This window comes from Pomacea canaliculata, linkage group LG11 (assembly GCF_003073045.1).
Source record: "Pomacea canaliculata isolate SZHN2017 linkage group LG11, ASM307304v1, whole genome shotgun sequence".
Taxonomy (NCBI): domain Eukaryota; kingdom Metazoa; phylum Mollusca; class Gastropoda; order Architaenioglossa; family Ampullariidae; genus Pomacea; species Pomacea canaliculata.
The window spans coordinates 9519969-9539808 of NC_037600.1; the positions used below are offsets into that span (position 1 = coordinate 9519969).

The 19840-nt window shown below is 43.0% G+C and overlaps 2 protein-coding genes across 4 annotated transcripts; one reads left to right on the forward strand and one right to left on the reverse strand.

Annotated features, from left to right (window-relative positions):
- The first annotated feature begins 332 nt into the window (after window positions 1-332).
- LOC112575591 lies at window positions 333-5990 on the forward strand. 2 transcript variants are annotated; one of them, XM_025257547.1, is made up of 5 exons: window positions 333-478; window positions 1894-3540; window positions 3906-4005; window positions 4729-4934; window positions 5358-5990. In XM_025257547.1, exons 1-4 carry the CDS (start codon window positions 397-399, stop codon window positions 4820-4822), a joined length of 1923 nt encoding a protein of 640 aa, XP_025113332.1. In that variant the 5' UTR covers window positions 333-396; the 3' UTR covers window positions 4823-4934; window positions 5358-5990. The 2 variants fall into 2 exon arrangements, with proteins under 2 accessions (XP_025113332.1, XP_025113331.1); XM_025257546.1 differs by having other exon boundaries at window positions 344-478; window positions 1891-3540.
- Window positions 5991-7082: 1092 nt separating this feature from the next.
- LOC112575590 lies at window positions 7083-15924 on the reverse strand. 2 transcript variants are annotated; one of them, XM_025257544.1, is made up of 10 exons: window positions 15401-15924; window positions 14071-14232; window positions 13693-13821; window positions 12951-13214; window positions 12422-12603; window positions 11911-12001; window positions 10613-10810; window positions 10169-10329; window positions 9242-9371; window positions 7083-8961 (listed from the first exon to the last, which is right to left on the reverse strand). In XM_025257544.1, exons 1-10 carry the CDS (start codon window positions 15503-15505, stop codon window positions 7801-7803), a joined length of 2583 nt encoding a protein of 860 aa, XP_025113329.1. In that variant the 5' UTR covers window positions 15506-15924; the 3' UTR covers window positions 7083-7800. The 2 variants fall into 2 exon arrangements, with proteins under 2 accessions (XP_025113329.1, XP_025113330.1); XM_025257545.1 differs by lacking the exon at window positions 15401-15924 and having other exon boundaries at window positions 13693-13795; window positions 14071-14210.
- Between the last annotated feature and the right edge of the window lie 3916 nt (window positions 15925-19840).

Below are 19840 nucleotides of genomic sequence, written 5' to 3' on the forward strand. Positions count from 1 at the left end.
TTTTCCAGAGGCAAGGAGGGTAGAAAAGATGGGGGAGGGAGGTGAGATTGGATGGGGTCGGGGTCGGAATAACACTGAAAGTGGGGTGGGGTGGGGTGGGGGACGAAGGAGTAGGACTGAGGGACTTCTATGACTTCTGTTTTCAATTCATTCACTGGCAGGTCAACGTTGATTATTTGGAGTTCTTAAACTGTTTAGTAGATTCAAAATGGTGGTCTGCAGGAAGGTCAAGAGGTCGGACTGAAGAGGTGAACAAAGGGAGGTTAAAAAAAAAACACCAAAAACTTCACGTCAAGCCCAGAAAGACGTCACTACCTATGACGTCAAAGTGCACAAGAAGTGGTGTGACGCCATGTCGCTGTCTGGACTGACGTGACAAGACCAGGATGAGACACAATGCACAGCGAGACGAATGCAGAGCCCAGGGCATGCGGTGTCGTCGTCTGTTTCTTCGTCCTACTTCTCGTCGATTGCGCAGGTTAAGTGACACGCACTTTTTTCTGTTTATTTTATTATTAATTCTCCTGGGGGCTTGTTTCTCAGGAGGCTATATGGCTGAGGTGGAGGTGGCGAAAGAGTGAATGGGTGTCATTTATTTGCTGTTTCTAGATTAAGTATAGATGCTTCATGTGAACGAAAGGGGTTTATAGAATTCTACAGGTATAAAACAAGCAAAAAATTGTACATGCAAACAAGCAAAAACAAACAAACAAACAAACAAACAAACAAACAAACAAACAAGCAAACAGACAAACAAGCAAGCAAACAAAGAAAGAAAGAAACAAACAAACAAACAAACAAGATAAAATCAAAATAACACAAAACATTATTTTCCCTCCCCTAACGTAAGATGCTATTCATATCCTATTATTACTGTGTTGTTTTTGCAATCAAAATCTCTAAGCTCCCACAAAATATAATAACTAAAGAAAAAGGATCCCAGAGAAAATCTAGACCGTTTTTTTCAAAAGGCAGGATGAAATAATAAAGAAGAATATAAAAGTGTAGTCAGGCCCGTTCTTAGCCCCCGCGGGGCCCGAGGCAAAGGGCATGTGCGGGGCCCTCACTCCACGATCACACGGTTTTAGTTGGGATCTAAAGTCACTTTTTTCCTCAGGGATATCTCGTCTTTTATCATTGACAGCACGCTGCATACACATTACAACATAAGCCTACGATTAATTTATTTGTAACGTTCGTCAATAGGTTACAATCAAAAGCGCGGGGCCCCTTGAAGCGCGGGGCCCTAGGCAGATGCCTCGTCTGCCTGCCCCTAAGAACGGCCCTGAGTGTAGTGTAACTTGTGGTCAAAAGTGTAAAATATTGTGGAACGTTTTGATATGACACAGACCCATGGAAGTCTCCTTTATAGTCCAGGGGAAGCAAATCTTACCATCCACTAAGCTGAGCTATATTAGCTCCCTTGCCTATTTCTCTTTCATTTTACAGTTCTCAAAATTAACAGATTATGAAAACAGATGATGCTGTATGTCATAGCAAACTTCAATACACACTTCTACACATATATTGCAAATAAATTGGACTCTGACATCATAAATCTGTCCAAGTATGGAACAGCCCGAAGAACTTTGCAGGCATCTTGTCCATAGTATTTCTTAGCTGCTTAAAGAAAATCTGGTTCCATTATACCGAGTATTTTACCTTTTCCTATTATTCTGTTGACGTGAGTAGGGCTGATTTATTTGTTTCATAAACTTTTTCAGGTTTTTAAAGCTATCGCTACACCCCCTACATCCTCTTTCTCTACTCACAAGCATTTAATATAAAAGTTGCCGATAAGCCCAAGACAGACGTCTAATTTACTTACCAATCTTTTAAATAATTTGTCAACAACCAAGGGCTACACGATCTGACTTCTTTGTCTGTCAGCAGGAGCATCTAAAAGACAGAAGAAGAGAAGACCACAGGAGCAGCTGGCCTCGCTCTTCCCAGGTCGAGACTTTGACCGCGTTCCGTTACAAAACACTCCCACGTCCCTCTCTCACATCGCAGTGCCGCCTGGCGCGAGACCAAGACTGCACGCGCCCGTCCACAGAGTCACTGGCCTGAATGAACACATGCTCACAAGGCCTCCAGTGGACACGACTGCAGGACAGAACTTTCTGCCTGAGGCATTAGGTCCCTTCATGGACGATGACTATGCAGCGACTGCTCGGTTTGACAAGAAAGGCAGCAGAAAGGAGGTGTATGATGAAGTGGACGAAGGGTGGATAAAGGCTGTGATGGACAAACAAGAGAAATCGAACGAAGAGGAGGTAGATTTATCAGTCTTTGCAAAGAACATCGCTAGGGAGCTGGGACAGCAGGAGATGTTGTTGAAAAAGATCGAGGGGTTAGCTTCCGGGATAGAACTTGCGCTGAATAAGGAGAAGAAGCTTCCAGAAAACGAGATCTCGGTAGAAAGTTACAAGGGACACGATTTAGAACCCATGGACAGCGATTTCCTAGAAGAAGGTGACGGAGAACGTCACTTTGAGGAAGATATAGAAGATATGAAAATCAAAGAAATGTTGAAAGGAATTATAGAAGACAATGAAAAGGAACCGTACACAGAACAGAATGTGAAAGGTCTCCTGGTTGAGGTTATGAAAACAAGTGGCGGAAAACCAAAGTTTAAGATGAAGACTGGTGACCTCATAAAGAAGTTCGTTAAAGGAAGAGACGGTAAAAGCGCTGTTTTAAACACTTCGGAGACACGCAACGTGACCACCGACTTAAACTCGAAGGAAATTGTCAAGATCTTGGGAAAAGTCAATGAAAAACCTGATTTACAGGACCAGGGGGGAGCACTCTTAATTAAGATCACGGAAGAAAATGTCAAGCAGGGCGATGACAAGCTCACGGGTAGACAAGACGAGGAAGGGACGCGGAATGAATCCTCTAGTTTGCAGACACAAAAGGGCAGAGAACCTACGATCTCGATAAAAGTCGAGGACATCCCTGAAGACACACTCGGGGAGACTGGGCTTCATCAAAATGTGGTGCACGGACACGTAGAGGAAAAGTCAATGAAAAACGCGGTAGACAGTCAGTTACCCAGAAGACCGGAAGATGACAATGGAACTGAGCTGGAGGTGTTGCCTCCACCTCCTCTAACGATGGAGGCGCCTGTCGCCTGGTCTAAGTCCGAGGACTCGAGTGCGACTGCTGTCCTGCCAAGTGTGGAGAGAAGACTTAACCTTCCTGAGATTGTGAAGGAGGCCAAAACGCAAAACGAACCCAGGTACTCCGATTTAAAACAGACGGGCCCTGGCGATGAGAGGAACGGTCAAAGGGAGATAATACAGACGAAAGACAGCACTGAAGAGAAAGAAGGAGTAGCTTCCCCTGCACCAGAAAACTCTGACGGAATTAATGTGGCGAAAGATGATGCAGAGGCACCAGCATCACCTGTATCAACAACAAAACTAGAAACAGAATCAAAAGACCTAGCAACAGAAGCGAAAGTAGATTCGAAGGGATCTTACTTCTCCGACATCGCCAGCATCTTCCGCGTCTTTTCCCAGGAAGGCTCGACAGGTAACGTCTCCTCCTCCTCCTCCTCCTCCTCATCATCATCATCATCATCATTAGTTTGAGTGTACTGTCTGTGACGAGATTTTCATCCAGTATCGGTAGAAAAATTCTATTTCCCTCCTCGCTGTGTGAAGTGAAGTGTAGTGAAATGCAAAATCCTTTTGTACGAAATCGGAAAAACTTTTTGCCAGGTGTGGGAAGATATCCTAGAAAAAAATATTTTTTTCGTCCGAAATCAGATCAAACTTTTGTCACTATAGATCTTTCAGGACCATTCCACAAAGCTGAGTCACGTGATGCAGATATATGCAATTTTGTTTATTTGTTTGTTTATCTGTTTGTTTGTTTGTCTGTTTGCTCTTGGAAAGACGCCGTGACGTACGCAATAATGATGGCGGCTGCTATGGCGTCACTGATGCTCGTTATTTGCTGCTTGATGCTGACGTGTCAAATGAGATGCTGCAAAAGGTAGGCGTCTAGGCTATACTTTTCTAGGTTGCAGACAGTGTTTGGGTTTGTTTTTTTTTTAAAAAAAAAATAAAGATATGGGGCTGAGAGGATTTTCTCCTTATTGCCTTGAGCGCCTAAAACTCGCGACTCCCGACAGGCCTCTCTCTAATATTTTGTGTGTGTGTGTGTTCGCGCGTCTGTCTACCTCAGTCAACCTGCCACTGTATTGAAATATATCCTGTTGAAGACACTCAAACTGCAGTAGTGTGTGTATGTATATTCAGGTCCATACATCCCTCAAAGTACAACTTTATGTGACGGCATAGACATCTGCTGAAGGCTAGACGACTAGATCAGTTGTGTAGCGATTGAGCGCAGAGACATCGATTATCAAGATTAAAAGGGGGAATTTTTAATAAGAAAACTTGCTACAAATCTCTGTTTAGGATGCTTCTTTCACTCTGCATTTACCCGACATAACTCCTCATGATGGTAACAAATAATCCTACAAGCTATAACGATATAAGTGACGTCAGTAACGTTCTTGCTCACACGCAGGGGCTTTGTCAAAATAGTTTTTTTTTCTTTTTTTGTGTAGCTTTCCCATTTTGTCACTCTCATTAAGATTCTTTTCTTTTCTTCTCATCCCTCTGTCTGCCATCTCCTTACTTTCCCTTACTGTACACCGCTCCCTCTTGCCGTCCTGTCTGCCGTGTCCTCATATCCAGTCCTGCTCTACAGGAACCTTCTGCTCCTGCCTGCTCTCTCCTTATCGCTCGCCCAGCTCTACAGGAGCCCCTCTTGCCCTCCAGCGGTGGCCAGCACATGGCAGTGATGAGGAGCACGGAGGACAGTTTGGCCAGGCTCGACACCGACCCTCCGCTCTACATCCACTTTTCTCCCGTGCGCAAGAGCGGACGACCGGGACAGCACTTTCTCCTCTGTGTAAGATTCCGGAATGTCACAGATGGACAACTGTCTTCGACTTTCGCATTCCCACCGAGTTGTGCGTTGTTTGTTTGTCCCACAGTTGTTAGTTTCGTTTGTATATGTGATCAATACTGTATTAAATCCTAAACGCGATTACTACCTCTTAATTGTTAGACGGGGAGAGATTTTAACAGAAGTGACTGCTGAAAGGACTGAAAGGAGAAACTGCATTTCCTGTTTATTAATATGTTACAGATGATACACAGAATCAGTAACCATTTGATGTAAGATGTCATTTGTTTGATGTTATTATTTTTTTCAATAGTGATGTGTGTAGGAAGACAGAAAGATGGATGGGTGAACAAATGGACAGAACGGTACAGAATGACAGATGAACGTATAGACAGACTGAGTTATACTCGGGTTTGGCTTTGTTGCAGCATGGACGAGTCCAACGTGTCTGTTACGCAAGGGGGTGACAGCTCTGAAGAAGAGGTGTTCAACGTGTCTAAAATACAGAAGGCTGACACCAAGGGACCCTGGCCAAAGTACCCTGGAGCAAGCAGGGCACACCGTACTGATAGGTGTAGCAGACGACATTGCCAAGCAATCCAACAGAATTGAAGAGAACGGGAACAGTTTTAATAAAAAAGGAGGATGAATGAAAGATAAATAATGAATGAAATGAAAATAAGAATGAATGAATGATGATGAAAAGTTTTGAGAAGGAAAGAACCCTCCCCCGGAAAGTATCAAAGTATGAATGAATGAAAGAGAAAGAGAAACAGATGAAGAGGTTGGAATCAAACTAGCCAACAGCTGCCCCAGAGGTTGTGTCTCACATTGTTAGTGAATAATGACAGAAGGCAAGAACTTTGCCACTTAAAGGTACAGGGATTTTTTTTATTTTTCTAACGTGACTTGTTGTGAGACTGGAAGATTTATTTTGTAGACTCTTATGTGACCACCGCACATTTACTTATTGTTATTCGCTTTGCTATTTGTGATGACGTGGCACACCGTTTGTACAGCATGCTGGTAATTATTGCACTTAAACTCGAACTTGGACGTTTCATTGCCAGTGTGTTTGTTTTATATCTTTGTGCACACGTTCGTGTGTGTGTGTGTGTGTGCACAGGCGTATGCAGCATGCAAGTTTGTGAGTGATGCTTGTTCGGATGTAAATGTTTCTTCTTTCTTTTTCTTTGTTCTTCCCCCCCTCTCTCTCTCTCATTCACTCTGTACTTCCTCTCTCTCTCTCAGTGGGGATGAAAGTGCGAGCACTCCGAACGCGACCCCCTGGACGTGTATACAAAGACAGGAAACGCATGTTAATGTAGTGGTTAAAACTCTCACTTCCCACCATTGCAGTGAGAGGCCCTGGGTTCAAATCTCCTCTCGGGACACTGTATGCGGTATCTGTTCACTGGGCGTCGGGAGTTTTCTCCGGGTATTCCGGTTTCATTCCCCCGTGTGATCGCTTTTTTCATTCTCAGTCTGTCGCGTTCTCCCGTCCATCCCTTCCTTCTTCTGTCCATCTTCTCTCTCTCTCTTTCTCAAGTGATCGCTGCGTAGCCCCTAGTAAATCTGAGTAATACGGTCCCGTTACACAGACGAATCCTTGGCAATAAAAGTCATGAGAATAAGTCATAAGGAATTTACAATCATTTTTCAGAAATCATCTACAGTGTCTATAGTTTATTTTTTAAGGTGACCTATGGCTTCAAACCTAATTCTGAAGACGTGGAGTCATTGCAGGTGACCCTGGCATAATTTATTTCTTGATTATTCTATTAGTAACCTCTCTGCAGAGCATGAAAGAAAAAGAATATGAAGAGAATTATTTTCTTTAATTTGTGTTTTAGGAATGTTTTATACCAACATATTGCAAATTTACATTTATTTACATGTTTACATTTTACAAGTGACAATGTATTATAAAATTTTATCAGCTAAGTATAATTACAACTTGTTAAATGATGGTTTCATAATTATAATATTTGTCTTTCTACATAGTTTCAGGAGAAATATATGAATTCAATTTATCGAGGTTCTTAATTCTACATTTGCACATGGTAAATATGGTAAATTTTGTCATAACTGTTATAAATTACATGACAGTGCCAGTGAACAAGTATTATGCTTTACCTGTAAAAGTATCGATATTTTCGCATTTGCTATTGGTCTTTATTAGAGCTCAGCTCTGAAGTAAGATTCAAGATTCTTTATTCTGTCACCTCTGGCCACTATGGTGTCGGCCACCCTCGATGGTGCCTTGAAGGATAGTTTTCAACAGGGTGTCGTTCAGGGTCACGTGGCCAGCTTGACTGTCCAACTCACCTCGATATCCTTGCCGGAGGTCAGGGCACGATCATAATGAGCTGCGCGCAGCATCTGGATGCAGCCAGCAGGAGGTTGCTCTGTTCCCATTCGCTGTACCTGGCGATGTCCTCCACCAGCCAATGCATACCCGCTACCCCAGTTTCCAATATAATTTCCACCTCGCCTCTCCTTCATCTCCCGATTTCTTCGCCTCGTTTGGGCGTGGCTCTGCTGCTGAGAAAGAGCTGGTTGGATGACTTTTCGTGGTGGGAGTAAGTCTCGTCTGGACAAACCTGGAACAGCCATCTCGCGAGGTTTCAACTCTCCGACAAAACTGCTGTCCGTGACGGTCACAGGTCCAGTAAAGATGGATCGTTGCGCCATCGTGTCTATATGCTGCTTTGGAGAAGCTTTCACTGTTGAAAGATTGTCCGGAAACAAATTTATTTAGGAACGTCCTCTGTAAATGAGTTTCGCTTCGCCTAGGAGCTACAGGGATCCTGTCAGTCATGTTTACTGATAAGAGGTGAGGTTTTGTTATTTCTTCTAATTCTGCAAAAATCATTGACGTTGAGGACTGTATTCGCGGCTTTCCTTCCACTGTCTCAGAACATGATTCTTTTGCCGAGAGGTCTCCAGGCAGAAAGATAACAGCGTCTTTTTCCAGACCTGGACAATATCCACCCAAGAAAAGAGGATTTCGTTAGAATTATCTCCCCCTTCAACTGACGGATCGTCCAGCGTCTCGACTACACGAAGTGTGACGTTACCCAGCTTCTCCTTCAGCTTCACGAAGAACATGCACGAGGACATCTTCTCCACGTGACGTTTGAAGCGATCGGCAGGCAGCTCTAGCTCGTCCCGCATTTCTAGACTGGAACCTCGGAACTGCTGGCGCGGAACACTGTACAGAACGATGATCTGGCAAGGAATCTGTACCGGTGATTGGACAGAAGCGACGATGTCGCTAGGCAACGCAGGGTCCCTGTCCTGTGGCCTCACGAGATGCAGCTCATGTTGTAGCAGACTGGCCAGTTCCTCGGCGCATTTGGCGCACTCCGCGACGGTTACGCCCCCTTGGTGACGTTCGTGCCTGATGCTCAAAGGGGCGGGGCCATTGGAAGCGACGTTGGGGTTGTCCGCGTCCCCACGGTAGGCCCGCTTCCGCTGATCCTCCCAGTCCACGCGCTGTAGAACGTTTTGCACGGATGGCGGGCAACGGAGGACGAGGCTTAGGGAACTCGTCTGGCAGCCTGACAGGCCCTTAGGGGCGTTGCTGCTCAAACCAGCGCACCAGACGTGACAGTTCCGCAGCCCCGCCCCTAACGCCAGCAGAATGTTTTGCCAGTACCTCTCTGGGAGGACCTCGTCGATGATAAACAGAACGTCCTTCATCTCCACATCTGACGGCAGAGTCTGCCGGACCACCTGCACTATGCTTACATCGTCATTGAGGTCCAGGCAGACGTGGTGGACCCTGGACTTGACGACTGCGACACCATGACCGTATGTATCGTCAGGTCGGCAGAGAGCTTTCATGATGTGGGATCCGATGACTCTCCCCTTTGCCCCCCGGTATAGGTTCAGGACGACCACGTGATGCAGTTTTGTCTCGCATAGGAACATCCGGGCTCTCATGATGAGTAGCAAGGTCTTACCAGAACCGGGGGGCCCGCACAAATACACTCTCTTGTCGGACGCTCGCGTCTTCAGTATGTTTGTCTGCAGACAGACCATCGCCAAAATAGAAATAAGACAGACAATAGTCGTCGAGCAAAACAAAGAGGTTGCACTATATATTTTCTTTGATTCAGAAGCTGTAAACGATACAATCTGTGCCTGATACAACAATTAGCATCGGACATACTATCCGTTCCTGAACAACAGCAAATCAAAAAGTATTGTTGAAAGTTTTGTGTAGACATGAAAAAGAAAAACAAAGAAACAAGAGGGATAAAGAAAAGAAAAGAAAGTTGGACGGGGAGAGAATTACATTACCAACCTGTTCGTCTGTGAGCAGGAGGCGTTTAAACAGACGCCCAACAAGCAAAGTGACGTCACAGAAGTCCCGCACTCGACTGCGTTCGTTGACTTCAAGCAGGTCAATGGGTGTTGAGAGTATTCCGACGTACCTGAGTTTTACAAACAAAGAATGATAATATAACTATTTCTGAAAATATCATCATCGTCAACTCTAAGTTTGTTCACAAAGGAAATAAACATCGCGAGTCAGGGGAATGCAAATAATCGCAAAAGATATTAAAACCCCGAATTAAAAAAAAACCACTAATACGTTGGCATTGTTTTAGATCGTGTTATGACCCCAAACATTATGTGAAATATATATATATCAGTCCAAAGTACCAGCACATTCATAAAGGTTTATATTTATTTAGTGGATCGATTGATCCTAAAATCGTTTTTTTGTAGCAAGATGCCCATGATAACAAATAACACCAAAGAACTGTATACTCGAAGATGGAAAGGCGTCCACCGTTCTCGTTGGTTCTTAACCTCCATATCACAGATACAATGCTGTGTGTGCGTGAGCAATAGAGAATCTACCTTGACATCGTCGAATTTTACTTTCTTTTCTATTTTTTTAGAACGATTTGAGAAAGAAGAATTTCATTCGATATGCTGTGCTTATGGATTAACGTTGGCAAGACCAGCAAAAATGCATGTGATATCAAAAAACGCTGGGCTTGATAGATCAGTAGTTCACTTCAGTTTGTTTCCAAAGGATTGATACTTTCCATAAGTTTGTCTCCCTTTGCACGCAAGTTTTGAAAATGGAGTCTTTTCTTCTCTCCCTCCTTGTGCTCTATCCCTTTATTGAAAGACAAAATAATGATGGTTTGCTTTTTTATTGGGCCACTTGCCCCACTCTTCCTTCTGTGAAGATGTCCTCAAGAAAAACGTACTGTACCTTCCGGCGATCTCTTTGATGACCTCCAGAGGTACAGGTTTGTCCGGAAGTTGTCGCCACCAGCGTGAGAACCTCGTGACATCAGCTTGTGATTCTGGGATACCTGTGTCGGCGCTTAACAGGTGGTCTTTCAGCAGGAACTCGACGTTATTCCCTAACCTCTAGAATGATAAAAGTTTCAGGTCAGTCAGTTATTTAGTGTGTGAGTGAGTGAGCAAGTCTGTCAGTCAGCCAGTCCCTTTTGCTGGTTACTGATAATCCGGATAAATGAATATTTTTCAAGGTATCTATTGTTGTTACCGGAGATTACTGTCGTGCACATGAAGACTGTGCAGAGTTCTTGTTAATTAGAAGAAATTCCTGAGACTTTGAAATGTTAACGAGGAGATGACGTCATGTAGTTTAATGGTAAGGTGACGTAATGGTAGTTTGAAGTTCGCTTACATTGTCGAGATCGAGCTTGAGAAGGTCTTCGGTGCTGATGTTCGGAAGCGCCAACACCCTCGTGACGTCACGGGCGCGGTCTGGTTGAAGGAGCTCACATAAAATGTGAACGTCTCTGTTCAACTGTCGGCTGATGCAGTCTTCGATCTTCAGCTTGATGATCTCCCTTGACGTCTCCTGGCTTCCAATAGATTTGATCTAAGTGTATAGACAGGTCATGGGTCTGAGGACGTATTCACATTAAAAGTACTCTGTGCGGGGCATCCACCCTTGACCAGCATAATACAGATATTCAACACACGCACTCACCATCATGTAAAGCACACGCAAACAAACACATGCTCGCATATTATTTTTACAACGCTGTCCATCCACGATGATAGAAGTACTGATCGTGACCTAGCCTGTGAAAATTCTTCTCACCTTCGTCAACATTTTCCATTGTTGATCGTTAATCTTCCCTGTAACGCGACATCAGGAAAACAGTTTGGCGACACACCCTTCTTCATTTCACGAGCACGAAAACATTTTAGCATTTATTTCCTGGCTTTATGCATTTATTCACGATCATAGGATCATCTACTCTCAATATTGTGATAAGTCCCTTTAAGAATACTGGGAGGCAGTCCTGAGGAGATTTAATGTGTCTGAGGTTGACAACAGTCATTTCAGAAAGCTCTCCATTAGAATGTTTAACGTCCGCGTTGGTGGATGGATATGTTAAAAAAAAAAACAACAAACTACCGCATATCTGATCTCAACAATCATGGGTGTCGGCAAAGTAAGGAGAACAAAAGACTATTGTCCAAACAGATATCGTGTTTACGGCGATAAACTGTGTGGAGAATTCTTCCTTATTTGAATACGTATTTCCATACATCATATAAACAAGGACATACGTTTGGGGAGGGGAAGGAGAGAGAAGGAGAGAGAAGGAGAGAGAAAGAGGAGAGAGATTAAGTACTTACAATCTGAATGATGGTGAATGTGTTTTTAAAACGCATTTGATAAGTGTTGTGTGCTTGTGCGTCTTCTTGCCTTGAGCTCACCTTTGTGGACTATGGACCTCTCTCTATCAATATCTTCATGTGCGTGTCTGAAATTTAATCGTTGTATAAAATTAAGTTTGTCCCTTCTTTTATCTCCCCTTTTCGTTTAAAGAGATTTTTTGATGATTAAACTTAATTAGATTAGAAAATAAGATGAGAACTTGTCCTCAGACTTAAAAATAACTTCTTGGCCTGGAGTAATTTATTGCTGGAACCAGTCCCACGTCCTGAAGTGCTTCAGCTGCTTACCTGTATCAGCAGAATGCCTTTGTCTTGATGAAGAACGATGAGACCAGTTTTATGTCTCTGGACTCCAGCATCCTCTGGAACACTAAAACATCTGAAAGCAAAAATGAAAGCCCGTCAACATTTGCTTGAGAATCCAGCCTGCATGGTTTTAATGGTTGAGTTCATAGGTTGACTGTAGGAATGGACAGTGTGTGTCTGACTTTGTAAAAAAAAAATTAAAATTGTTAGCACGAATAACTTTAAGGCCCGGACCTGCTAGCTTTCGTTCATCACAATTGTGAGGAATAAAACCCCTTCTGTCTGTTGCTGCATTCGTCATGTTCCTTTCTCCAACGACAAAGGTCAGGGAAGCTGACTTAACACCGTCTGGTTCTACAGTTTATGAGTGGTTTGAGTAGTTTACAAACTCCTCTGTCTAGGTTATGATCAGGTGGATGTACTACTGATCAGTTCACAGATTTAATTATTCAGAATACTGGTAGCGGACTAGTAGAAACACTGCCAGCCTTACGAATCCTGCTCTCCGCCATGGCTGAACAACGAGGCGTCGGGCTGAAGGCGCCGGAACCAGTCGCCACACTCGTGCCACAACTGTCGCGGGTCACGACACCACCGGAAGTAGTTGTCGTAGGTGTAGTCGGAGATGAGGAACATGCAGGTATCTCCTTGTCTCTCCAGTTGGCGGCTCAAGGACTACGACAGCAAGAATGGAAGTGGTGGTAGTAGTTGTTGTTGTTGTTATTGTTGTTGTTGTTGTTGTTGTTGTTGGCAAAGTGTTGGAAAAAAAGATTGTTTGTAGGAAACGAAATGTTTTATTGGCTACCGCTTGATGGGAGGAAAAAATTCTTTGGTTGACCATCTTGTGGGCAGAGTGAATGTTTAGTCTCTTCTTAGATGACTGCTCTAACCTATCTGTACTCCCCACCCGATTGTATTCATAGATCAACGGACAGACTGACTGGTTTAAATTTCTCAAATGCAGTCTGTCATTCTTGGAGGCAGACACGCAGACAGACATACAAACATCCAAACAGTGTTACCTCAAAAGCTCTCGCGACCATTCGGTGGCTGTTATCTCCTCGGAGGTCGCTCTCCGTCACTCTCGTTTTGAAGACGGGACTCCCGACTTTGAAGGAACACTCCTTGTCCTCCCTCATTCCGTAAGTGTTGATGAAGACCGGAGGGACACAGTAGGTCCTCCGGCACATGCCCGGAAACAGCTTCTCGGAGTGTCGAGCGCTCCATCGGGAGACAACCCCTCTCTTTTCTGATCCTTCTTTTTTCTTCAGTCGTCGATTAAGTCCCTTTGCAGAGATATAAATAACGAAGCATTTAAGTAAATCTCTCTCATCGTTACTTTATTTGACAAGTGTCAGGTATGAATGTTGTAGTAAGTAGGGGTTAATAAACTGTCATTGTTAATGTGTTGTTATAAAGCTATCATCATTTTCCTGTCTCGATGATAAACAACACAGTTATGAACGTTAATGAACATAAATGAACAGGAAAAAATGTGCAAGTACTGATTTATTTAAATAGGCTGCATGTGTTATCTACTCATGTCTCGGCAAGGGTTATTTTTCATTTGAAAAGGATGTCAGTGAGCTGCAGAAGGAAATCGAAATCGAATTTTTCTGATAAAGAGAGAGGGACCTGTTTATAAAATCGAAATTGTGGGTGGTGGGTGATTGGTGGTGGTGATGTAGAGAGGACACACACAGAAATGTGAGAGAATCCTGGTGTTTGTGAGTAGATGTCTGTACATCACTGCCAGCCACTCACTGTCAATGCCTTCTGCACGAGTTTCACGTGCCGTGTGTACTGTTGTGTGTACACCACCTGGTAGCGCCCTCCGTCGGTGGGGTGGTGGGCCGTTTCCAGATACCTGTTCAGAGAAATCGGCGACGAGGACTGAAAAAATAAACTTAATACGTCACGTTAATCTTCAAAGAGAAAAAAAGAAGAAAAGAACGAAGACAAACACTACAAAAGACGAGAGCAAACGATGAGAGAATAGAAGAATGGAACAGAATTTAAAAAATGAAAGCGAATAAACAAGTCAGAAAAAATAGAAAGAAAGAGAGAAAAATTGAAGGAAAAAATCAAGATAAAAGAAAATTTGAAATGACCAAACAAGAGGAGACAACTGGACAAACATACAGAGCGACTGGTGATAAGAGCTCCTCTCTTCAGTCGTTTCTCTGGAGGTGGTGCCTGGATGCTGGTAAACAAAGCTCGCCGCTTGCCAACAATGTGCGGACCTTGACCTGCTTGCTGAACGGATGTGGTCGTACATCCCGAGATTTTATTCTTCCTGCGATTCTGTACGACAGTCACAAATATCAACAATGAGTTGAAAGTCGACGACCTAGGAAACTGAAACTTACCGAAGCTAAGTAGTTCATCCTCCCAACTTGCCACGTACTTCTAGAAAAACATTAAGATTATACTGAGATGCAGTTTCAAAAGTTGATGTATCTTCCTTAACATTTTTCTCATGGTCTCTGACGATAAATTTAGATAAAATTCCTCTGACCCCAGAGGTCAGCCGCGACCAACGCTCTTGTGAAGTTCTTCGCTGTTAGTCTCGGCGAGCCTAAAGAATGAATGGGACTAAACCGGAAGCTTTGTACACACCAGCCTCGTTCGAGCAGTTAACTGAAAAATGGTCTGCAAGCAGTCCAGTAATACAAGTTTGTGCTCTGACGATTGACTGAACTGTCGTTTTGTGTGGGCTCAAAGTGATAGCACTTAATTACTGTTAGCACGCATGTTGTGATGGTCACAATAATTATTGCAAATTACACCAAAAAAACTAGAGCTAATTATGCATTTCGATTTGTCATTTTCGTGTTGGGCACATAAAAATTGATAAGAAATGACTAATTTAATTTCAGCGACATGACTTGTAAATATGACAGCAACATTTGCACTTGTAAATGTAAATATGACTTGTTGACTTGCTGTGTAATAGGTCTCTCTTTGATTCTTTGCCACCTCTCGCCTTTTCTTTCCCTCTCTCGACAACTTTTTTTTTCGTCACTTTGTGAGGAATCTCGTCTCACTCAATGAGCCGCGGGAGAGGGGACAGGAGGGCAAAAAATATTCTTGACACCCATCCGGGATCTTGGAGGGAAGGGGCTGACCTCGTTGCCCCTCCCCTACGGCCACTGATTCCTACTCCACTGAGAGAGAAAGAGAGAAAGAGAGAAAGAGAGAGAGAGACACAGTCACACACACGCACGAGCATATAAACGCATTCAAACATACATAAACAAACACGCATTCACACACGCGCATAAACGCATTCACATACGCGCGCACGCGCACTCCAGCACAAGTACCCAGCAGCAGACAATCACGTGCTTGGGAAGATTTAGTAACAAAATCAAAGGGCAGTAACCACAACTGCATAATATGCCGACCATAACGACGCGCATGGCGCTTGTAGGATTTCTGCCCCTTTAAGGAAAGAAAAGGTGATTCTTACCGCCGACGTCAGTGAACTGTTCGAGCCTCCGAATCGACAGGAGCCTGGACCACACGTTCCACGGTAAGGTTCCCCTCCTCCTCGCAAAGCCCCAACGTTCGACATGCTTTCTGTAGCGAACACTGGATTCGATCCGTCACCAAACTCACTGTCAGCTCACTGCTTTAGAATCCACATCTTTCTCACGATTATTTTTAAATTTAGCAAATCGAATAACTTTCTCATCTAGTGGCTAAAAGCGATGTATGAATAAAAAGACAGAAATATAAAACTACAGAGCGACAGAAAGTGTGGCTGCCACTACTTCGAAAGTTAGTTATTCTGTCAGTCTCTCTCTCTCTTGTGATAACTGCGACGTGTGGGCGGCAACCACGCGCAGCGAGTCCCCGTCTGTCAAGGGTTCTCCGGTGGTTGTTGTTGTATTTAGTGGTCTGACGACAGTTCATACTGAGAGCCTTCACCACGTCAGACGGGCCTAGCATCGAACCAGCGATCCCCACATTTAGAGTCGACGGAGGTCTCTACACTGTCTCTACCATGACGGTTACGGTCTGTGAAGGGCTCACGATGTTTGAGTCAAACTTCTCTTGAGAGAGGAAGTTGTAAGAAAACCGAAACAACTCGTGAAGAAAAAGTTTCTGTTTTACGATTGGAACAATTGTAAAAATAAAAAACACACGGGTCACTTCCATGTGTGATAGTTGATGAAAAAATGCAAAGGAACTAGTTTGTGTTACAGGAAGAAAATTAAACAAGGTTTATTTGTAAGCGATGGTAGAGACATGTGTAATAAAGTGGAAGTGTAGTCTGGTTATAATGGAATATAATTCATCCTATGACAAATATATCAGTCAGCTGCTATACACACACACACTCGGGAGGGAGGGGGAGATTACCCAGAAAACAAAGAGAGAGAGAAAGGAAGAGAGAAAGACAGAAAGGAAAAGTGTGTAATAGACAGTTAAGTCTGTGTTTATGTGCTATTCTGATGGACAGGATGCACTGTGTTTATCAATCTGTCGCGGTTGGTCCCCAGTGTCGCCGGATGCACACTCACAACCGTTCATACAGTCGGCACCAACACACACACTCGCTCAGCCAGAGGCGGGACAGACTTACCTATCGAACCTTTGATAAACGCCGCCCACAACAAAGACGAAATGAACGGTACAAATAATAACTTTATTCACAGGTAGATAAAATAATAAAAAATGTGGAAATTCATAGACACACACACGTACAAAAGAACAGAGAACTACCCCATGCAAGGTTAGAGATAAAGAATGACATTGGTAAGGGAGATAATATTAATTAAAAAAGCAAGCTCCCTACACACGGCGGCACAGTCCTGTCAGAGTTCTCATCCTTGAGGCATAACTCTACACTTTGTTTACTTGCTGCTTGTTCTACCAACAGGGATTCGTTGTTCATTGACCCCTCCCCAACCCAGCAAATCGGATATAAATAGCCCTGACCCTGACGTCACGCGTCGTCTGCTGTAAACTTTCCATGCACTGAGAAGTAACGGACACGTGACGTAGCGTTCAGGTAGACAAGTACACAGGACCTAACCTCAAATTCACAGTTCATGTGACCGTAAATCGCAATCGCAAACAACATAAATACTTTTCAAAGCGGATATCACTTGTCGGTGTGCCAGTCTACCCAACAAGTAGATAAGTTCTATGCAACGTGTCGGTGCTGACGGCATACAAACAATCCTTCATAGTTTTGTCCCCAGATCACCAGCCAGATGTTTCATATCATATTTTTTAGTCACATGGCACTCCTACTTTATATTTGCATCGTAAACGAAGAGACTGTATGTGGTCTGGCCGTTAGGTGCATGGCTATTGATATCGTGCTGTGTGTCAACTGCGATATTTCTGAGTAAACAATGCCGTGGCCTCTGTCAATATCGTGATATGCAATCTGTTGCTGACATCAATCCCCCTCAAACGTGTGTATATATATATAGGTTTTTTTTTTTTTACTAACACCATTACCTTTTCATCATTTTCATATAAACGACGTTTCGAAAGAGAGAGAGAGAGAAAAAAAAAAACAACTGAAAAAAAAATTTAATTTAGAAAATGGGAATTGCGAGTTTTTAAGTAAAGTATTTTTTTTAGGATTCACTCATTTGATTTGTCCAGATTTTTTGGTAATTATCTTCACTAACTGTCAAAGGTCTCAAGCTGGTCTCACAGCTCTATATTATTAATGACTTTACTTAACATCTTTACAGGAAAAAGAAACGAACCCAGACCCTCGTGTTTTGCAGAGGACAGTCTCGACTTGACATGAGTCTCGGTGTCATTAGAGTTGAGAGAATAAATTCCACCTTCACCGCCCCATTGATCTACCTACACACTTATGTCTTTGATTATTTTCTGAGAACTGTCATCTACTTTCGGTTTCCTTTTCACTAAAGGATATTTGCTGTTTGTGGGCTTTTTTTTTTCTCTCTAGGATTCCTACCGACAGTTTACATGCATCGTGTGCAAAATAATGTCTTTTAAGAGTTTTTGAGATTTGTTGTGTGCTGAAATGTTGTGTGTATACTGACATGAAGAATTACCTACTTGGTTGACAAAAGCTACAGATGTGTATGTTCTCTCTTTAGGTTTTCACCGGGAACCAGTTTGATTATTTTTCTTTCCGTTTTTATTTTTTAATGTTTTTAGTGACAACACGACATTTGAAAGTAACTTTTGTCGCCCTTGTTGAAAGGAATCTCTCATCACTCATGCATGAGTACGGTGAACTCCTTGACACTCAGTATGAAAGACTGGGAACTTCAGAATGGCGAGAACATGCACTGTGGAGGAAGTTTTATCTTACCATGTTTCTCCGAAAAATCTTTGTTCACGGTAATTTATTTTTAAAAGGGTACAAAGGCTTATTTTCAGGGGATGCCATTTTTTCATTTTCTAATACAGTCCTGTCATCTTATGGCAAGTCGTCAAGTTATTTATTAATATGTTGATACCACTACTTTATAATTAAATTCATCTGTCATCTGATATCTGTCATGAGCTTCAACGGACAAACAAAACAATCCGTCTGAATGAGGATCTTAAATTATTAGTTGAGGTAGGAGCATCGGGAAAAATAATTTTAGGTCTTTTCTTCGGGGAAACACGGTAGGATAGAAAAGTAAACTGAGACATGCATGGGTGAGCAGACAGCAAAGGTTTTGTATCGTTGGATAGTAAAAAAAAATCTCGGTTGGAGAGAACAATTCTAAACCCTGTTAAGAAGGTTTGAAATATTGAAACATTGTAAATACCAAAGTAAATAAAAGAATGTTCTGACGGAAGCATTGTTTTCTTCCTGCAATTCTGAACCCAAAGGAATTGTCTATGATCATTCTATTCATGCTGTTAGACCGTTACCCACGTGTGTTATTATTCACACGATGTCAGTGAAGCTTGACATCCTGGTAAATCTGATATCATGGATTCATGGGTGTGTAGGAATGTGAGTGGGTAGTAGGATGGAAGATTGATGTCAGAAAAAATAATTTTGTCCACCCACAGACACGGTTTATCTTCCTGAAACCCAGGTGAGCGACATTGCATGAGGTATTAGGTAACAACAAAAGTAAGTTGAAACTGTAACCTAACGACTTCTTCCTTAGCAAAAATCCCGTCAAGAGGAATGTCCGTCATCGGATACCGTTCCCAACTAACTCGCTCATACTGTGTGTCCTGACAAGTATTTTAGTGTCGAGCTGTTTACTGCTTGTCTCTCCTTTACCTACCACCTACCTGCCCTCTAACAGCTCATGCTTGACGAAAGAACTAGTTTCTTTAGAGTCCGCACACCTGAGCAAGGTAATCATTACAGTCCTCAACCTACACACTCCGTGTCTTGAAGTGTTCACGTTGAAGTCTTGTATAAATGGCGAGAGAGAGAGAGATTGGGCAATCTCCTTATTCTTGTTTCCACAACCTAAGTCGGGCAAGGGGGAAAGGAGAAATCAATGATAATTTAAATGAGATAGAGAATAAATATAGATCACTACTAATTAGTTTGCTGGCCAGTTTTTCTGTGAGTCTTGGTTTGAATTCTCTTAAGAACTGCTTGACATTGCCACCCTGACATACAATAGACTTGGGGTCAAATGAACAATTTTCAAAAATATGCAATAAACCTGACACAGTAGAAGAGGAATAAGAAGAAGAAAAGGAAGAAGTTGAGAAGAAAGAAGAGGAAAGAGAAGTAGAGGAAGAAGGGGAGGAAGCAGAAAAAGTAGAGGAGGGTTAAGGAAAAACAAATGAAAGAAGACGAAGAGGAGGCGGAGGAAGACGAAAAAGACAAAGAGGAAAATAACGAAGTTGTCGATAGGTCAGGTCTGTGTTTAGAGAGGACAGAGCTTTCAGGATGTCTGTCGCCGTAAGCCCCACAACCCTTTGCTGATTAGAATAATAGAAA